We start from the raw sequence: 6,097 nt of genomic DNA on the forward strand, positions 1-6,097 counted from the left end.
CAAACGAGCACTCGGCGCGCCGCGCAGCGATTGGCTACCGCGCCCGCCCGAACCCCGAACCCCGCCCATCAGCCGTGTCGTCACCGGAGTTGTGGCCTCTGATTGGCCGAGACTCGCGGAAAGCCGCGCCCTCCGCGGGGTTCGGGGGGGGCGCGGGGAAAGCGCATGAAGGTTCGAGAACGCGGGGCCGGCCGGCGCTCAACGCCCCCTTCCGGCGCGCGTCACGCACGGCGCGGGCCAATCACTGCCGGGCGAGGGGGCGGGAGCAGCGCGCTGATTGGTCAGAGCAGTGAGAGGGAGGCGTGGCCTTCTGGAAGGTTCTGGGTGGGTATAAAAGGGCGGCGCGGCGGGCGCGGGGCATTGATCGAGCCGGAGCCGGGTTGGGATCCTGTACTGTGGGTGAACGAGAGACCGGGCCGGACTGCGGGTAACGGGGCTGGGGGGAGGGTGCGCGGGAATGCAGCTGCCTTGGAATGGCGTAGGGAGGGTGCCGGAGGAAGCTCTGGGGCGGCTTGGGAAAGGCGGGGGGCACTCCTGGGTGGTTTTGTGTCCTCAGGGACCGTCCCGCTGCGGGGGATAGGGAGGGAATGTTAAATACAGAGCCGTTTTTCGCTGCTGCGGTAGTTTTTTTTAATCCCGGCTTTTGCGCGTTTGTCTCCTAAATCTGATCTGCTGCGGGAGGTGGGGCGGAGCGGGGACTCGGTTCTCTTCCCCTGCCCCCTTAGTCTCTGCTGGAACGGGGGAGGGGAAAAGAGGGGAGGGCTCGAGGAGACGCAGCGTCCATCTCGCCTCCCTGGTGGGCGGCCCGGGGCGGTGCCGGGGCATAGCGGGGGCTGCAGTGCCCGGCGGTGCGGAGGGAGGAAGCCGCGTGGGTGGAGAACGGCCGCGTGTGGGATGTGGGGAGGAGGGGGTGGCTCGGAAGGGGGGGCTCGGTGTCGCACGGGGCTGGGGCTGTGCCAGCACACGCGGCCCGCTCGGCGGGGACTCCATTTCCCGGCAGCCTCCGGACACGCCCCGCAGCGCCGGTCACGTTGCGCGGGAGGCGCGGTGCACGCTGGGACTTGGAGTCCCGCGCAACGCGGTGTGCGGGGGGGACGCCAAGCGGCCGAAGCGGAGAATGCATCCGGTGTGCGCTGCTGGGGCCACGTGGGATAACGGGCCGGAATTCCCGGAGCGGTTTAGGCAGAAAAGGGATCCAGTTAACAGCCCCTTGCAATGGGACACTTTCCACTAGATCGGGTTGCTCCTAGCTCCATTTAGCCTGCTCTTGAACATTTAAAGCCTGTGTTAGCTACGATTTCTCTATGCAAGCTGTATCAGTTTCACTTTTAACTAAATTGTTGTTTTTAATTTTTTTTCTCTTCAGACAAGATGTCGAAGGGACCAGCTGTCGGGATTGATCTTGGCACCACCTATTCCTGTGTTGGTGTGTTCCAGCATGGGAAGGTGGAGATCATTGCCAATGACCAGGGCAACCGCACCACGCCGAGCTACGTGGCCTTCACAGACACAGAGAGGCTCATCGGTGATGCTGCCAAGAATCAGGTGGCCATGAACCCAACCAACACAGTCTTTGGTAAGGCTGCAGTGTTGACACACTTTGTAGTGATTAAAGAAATTTTTCCTGGTTGGAAGAATTATTAACAGCAAGATTTAAGCTTTCTCATGGAAATTAAAACATCCTAATTATTTGTAGCCTGACTGCAACTGCGCTATTGGAAGTTAAGATTTATTAGATACTAGAAAAGTATTTGCCCTGTAGCACGTTTTTCTGGGCAGTCAGTCTTGAATAGCCTTAATATGATGTGTCTCAAGCTGGTTTTTGGCACAGCATTTGCACTATTTTAGAGTGAGAGCCCTGAGTTTCTGCATATCAAAGAGGTGAAACTTGGTGTCTGCTCCTGAGTCTTAACAAGGCAGTAATAATTCCAGGTTAAGGATGGTGGTTTAGGGTTTTTTGCTTTCATAGTAAGAACTCCACGTGTTTAATTGTGAATAAACACTGACATGGTCAAATCATCTTTTCCAGATGCAAAACGGTTGATTGGGCGCAGATTCGATGACTCAGTGGTGCAGTCTGACATGAAGCACTGGCCCTTCACTGTGGTGAACGATGCTGGCAGACCTAAGGTCCAGGTTGAGTACAAAGGCGAGACAAAGAGTTTCTACCCAGAAGAAATCTCTTCCATGGTTTTAACGAAAATGAAGGAAATTGCAGAAGCATATCTTGGAAAGGTGAGTCTAGGACTCCAGTGAAATGTGATCAGTAATTTTCTCTGAGCATTTAGCACCCATAACTGATCTGTTTGCTCTGTTTGCAGACTGTTACCAATGCAGTAGTGACTGTCCCAGCCTATTTCAACGACTCCCAGCGCCAGGCTACAAAAGATGCTGGAACCATTGCAGGGCTCAATGTCCTGCGAATCATCAACGAGCCCACAGCAGCTGCCATTGCCTATGGGCTGGACAAGAAGGTACGGAGGGATCACTGTGTTTATCCAGTGAGTAAACTGTTAAAAGTAGTAGTAGAAGGTGAGTTGAGTAACGAAAATTGATGTTTTCTTCAGGTTGGTGCTGAAAGGAACGTCCTCATCTTCGACCTGGGTGGCGGCACCTTCGATGTGTCCATCCTGACCATCGAAGATGGCATCTTCGAGGTGAAATCCACAGCAGGGGACACCCACCTGGGTGGGGAGGACTTCGACAACCGCATGGTGAACCACTTCATCGCCGAGTTCAAGCGCAAGCACAAGAAGGACATCAGCGAGAACAAGCGCGCCGTGCGCCGCCTGCGCACCGCCTGCGAGCGCGCCAAGCGCACCCTGTCCTCCTCCACCCAGGCCAGCATCGAGATCGACTCCCTCTACGAGGGCATCGACTTCTACACCTCCATCACCAGGGCTCGCTTCGAGGAGCTCAACGCCGACCTGTTCCGCGGCACCCTGGACCCCGTGGAGAAGGCGCTGAGGGACGCCAAGCTGGACAAGTCGCAGATCCACGACATCGTGCTGGTGGGTGGCTCCACACGCATCCCAAAGATCCAGAAACTGCTGCAGGACTTCTTCAACGGCAAAGAGCTCAACAAGAGCATCAATCCTGATGAGGCTGTGGCTTATGGGGCAGGTAATTGATTACTCTCACTCTGCAGCTTGTAGTGGTGCAAACTGGTGTAGGGCCTGGGTTTTCCTCCTGAATCACTAAAGCTTTCCAAAGCTGTAGGAGTTTCCCTTGGACTTGCAATGATGAATCAGATTCCAAAGCCATTCGTAGTTTCCACCAGAAGTCGAAAGACTTGTGATGGTCCAAGTACCTTCCTTGGATGTCTGAGCGAGCCGTGTGCATCCTCACAGTTTGCAGAGTGTTTGCTCTGCAGGGTTTTTAATGCTCTGTCTCTCCCCGTAGCTGTGCAGGCTGCTATCCTGTCTGGAGACAAGTCTGAGAATGTGCAGGACCTGCTGCTGCTCGATGTCACTCCCCTGTCCCTGGGTATTGAGACAGCTGGAGGGGTCATGACAGTCCTGATCAAGCGCAACACCACCATCCCCACCAAGCAGACCCAGACCTTCACAACTTACTCTGACAACCAGCCTGGGGTGCTGATCCAGGTAAGCAGAGAGCTCTGGGGCAATAACAAGACATTGTCCATGCTTTTACTGGTTGGTGCTTAAAGGAACTGTTAGGTCAAAGGTGTTAAATTCCTGTAATTTGTGAGTTCCTGGTTGCTGTGATGAAAGTGATTCCAAAGCCATTCGTAGTTTCCACCAGAAGTCGAAAGACTTGTGTTGGTCCAAGTACCTTCCTTGGATGTCTGAGCGACCACATCCCTTCAGGATAATAAATAAATTAGTCATTATGGCGTTAATGATGTAATTTGATGGTTTCTCTCCATAGGTGTATGAAGGAGAACGTGCTATGACTAAGGACAACAACTTGCTGGGCAAGTTTGAGCTGACTGGCATTCCCCCTGCTCCCAGAGGGGTCCCTCAGATCGAAGTCACCTTCGATATCGATGCCAATGGCATCCTGAACGTGTCTGCTGTGGATAAGAGCACTGGCAAGGAGAACAAGATCACCATCACAAATGACAAGGGTAAGGATCCGCTGTCCTGAGGGTGGGACACTGGATAGGGCTTAAAAATGGCCTTGTCAAGCTGTGCCTTCTGTTGTAATCTGAATTTAGCTGTCATTGGCATTTTCACATGGATTTATGTCTGTGGGCGTTCATTTTTAGTGCAGCAATTAATGAATTCCTAGGAAGGCACATTCTGGGCCTCCTCTGTGTCCCCCCCCCCCAAAGCCTGAAGTGTAATTTTGGGGGATTTGTGATCCTTCCCTAAAAAGGACTGAGTCCAAACTCAAGACTTCTGTTCTCTGCAGGCCGACTGAGCAAGGAGGACATTGAGAGGATGGTGCAGGAGGCAGAGAAGTACAAGGCAGAGGATGAGAAGCAGCGGGATAAGGTGTCCTCCAAGAACTCCCTGGAGTCCTATGCCTTCAACATGAAAGCCACTGTGGAAGATGAGAAGCTCCAGGGCAAGATCTCTGATGAGGACAAGCAGAAGATCCTGGACAAATGCAATGAGATCATCAACTGGCTGGACAAGAACCAGGTATGTTGGATTCCATGTTCAGTTCCCAGTTCCTGGCTGAGCTACACGGAAAGGTCAGGAGGGAGGAGAAGCCCTGGTTGCTGTGATGAAAGAGATTCCAAAGCCATTCGTAGTTTCCACCAGAAGTCGAAAGACTTGTGTTGGTCCAAGTACCTTCCTTGGATGTCTGAGCGACCACAGCTTGGGAGCACAAATAGTTTCCAATCCCTCCTTCTCCTGGCTGGCTTTCTTCCCAGGAATGTGTTAGAGAAGGTCCTATTGCTCCAGGAGCAGTGGGAGATGCTAAACAAGCAGAAATGATCTTTGTCTAATGCAATTCTGGCTTGGTGGTGGGGCTAAACCAACCCGGATCTTGGAACGTGTAATCCAGGGTAGTGCTGGTTCTCTGCTGGGCCAGCAGCAGCACCTGAGCTCTTTGTTCTCTTGCAGACGGCCGAGAAGGAGGAGTTTGAGCACCAGCAGAAGGAGCTGGAGAAGGTTTGCAACCCCATCATCACCAAGCTGTACCAGAGCGCAGGAGGGATGCCCGGTGGGATGCCTGGAGGATTCCCTGGGGGTGGAGCTCCTCCATCTGGGGGAGCCTCCTCTGGCCCAACCATCGAGGAGGTGGATTAAGGACACTGGGAAATGCATTCCACTAGCAGTTAGTGTTGGAGGAGACCCCTGGGGGTTGGAGTGAAGGACCCAAACCTGTAGGCACATCTGGGTTTATCTTGCCAGATAAAGAACTCCATAACTGAGCTGCTGTAAAGAAAAAAAAAAAAAGGAATTAAAATGAAACAAAACATTTTCTGGGCATTTTAAATACTTGAAAATGTGCACAGGTGGGAGATGATACCATTGCACTTTAAGTACTGTAAATGAGTGGAAATGCAATTCATGTCCTAAAGAATAAAAACTATTTAATGGGCATCACACTGTCTCTGCTTTCACTTGTTTGTGGAAATAAAGGGAAAACAACCTCAATCCAGGTAACAGCTGCTTCTCTGAGCTTGACCCAGGTGGGCACTGCAGTGGGAAAAGAGGTTTGGAACCAGGTGCTGCTTGAGCTTTTAGGGTCTGGATGGATTTTGGGAGAACTGAACTGGTTGTTCCTGACCTATGGCAGGAAATCCCAGAATTACTAGTTTGGAAAAGACCTTTGATATCATCAAGTCCAGCTTCAATGTTCCAGGTGTAAAATCCTGGATAATTACTTGGTCTTGAGGGAATTTTTTTGCTGAAGTATCTGACCTTGCAGGAAAGGTCTGTGGTGACTGGATTTGGAGGATTTGCTGGCTGGGGCGGTGGCTCTGGGTGGCCTTTCCAGCAGTAATTGGTGATGGCATGGACCCTTTTCTGAATCCACTGCTCTTGTAAGTGCAGCTACAGCCTGTCAAAGTTCCTAGAGCAGTTCCAGGTGGAAGGAGCTTGGGACAGATGCTCCAGGAAATGTTTCATGTTCAAGACACTACCAAATGTTTCCCCTTGAGCCATTCCCATGAATC

General features: G+C 52.5%; 1 protein-coding gene across 1 annotated transcript; it reads left to right on the forward strand.

Annotated features, from left to right (window-relative positions):
- Nucleotides 1–368: 368 nt before the first annotated feature.
- HSPA8 (heat shock protein family A (Hsp70) member 8) lies at nt 369–5,525 on the forward strand. The gene is made up of 9 exons (XM_082296968.1): nt 369–427; nt 1,367–1,576; nt 2,030–2,235; nt 2,322–2,474; nt 2,568–3,123; nt 3,403–3,605; nt 3,892–4,090; nt 4,378–4,610; nt 5,040–5,525. Exons 2-9 carry the CDS (start codon nt 1,372–1,374, stop codon nt 5,223–5,225), a joined length of 1,941 nt encoding a protein of 646 aa, XP_082153094.1. The 5' UTR covers nt 369–427; nt 1,367–1,371; the 3' UTR covers nt 5,226–5,525.
- The last annotated feature ends 572 nt before the right edge of the window (nt 5,526–6,097 follow it).

The sequence above is a fragment of the Coloeus monedula genome, assembly GCF_965178545.1.
Source record: "Coloeus monedula genome assembly, chromosome: 25".
Taxonomy (NCBI): Eukaryota; Metazoa; Chordata; class Aves; order Passeriformes; family Corvidae; genus Coloeus; species Coloeus monedula.

Bases quoted from the DNA above. Each gene is read 5' to 3' on its own strand.
- HSPA8 (XM_082296968.1), top strand. From the start codon at position 1,372: ATGTCGAAGGGACCAGCTGTCGGGATTGATCTTGGCACCACCTATTCC. The intron at 2,475-2,567 runs GTACGGAGGGAT...TGTTTTCTTCAG, and splicing joins CCTATGGGCTGGACAAGAAG to GTTGGTGCTGAAAGGAACGT. The intron at 4,091-4,377 runs GTAAGGATCCGC...TGTTCTCTGCAG, and splicing joins CACCATCACAAATGACAAGG to GCCGACTGAGCAAGGAGGAC.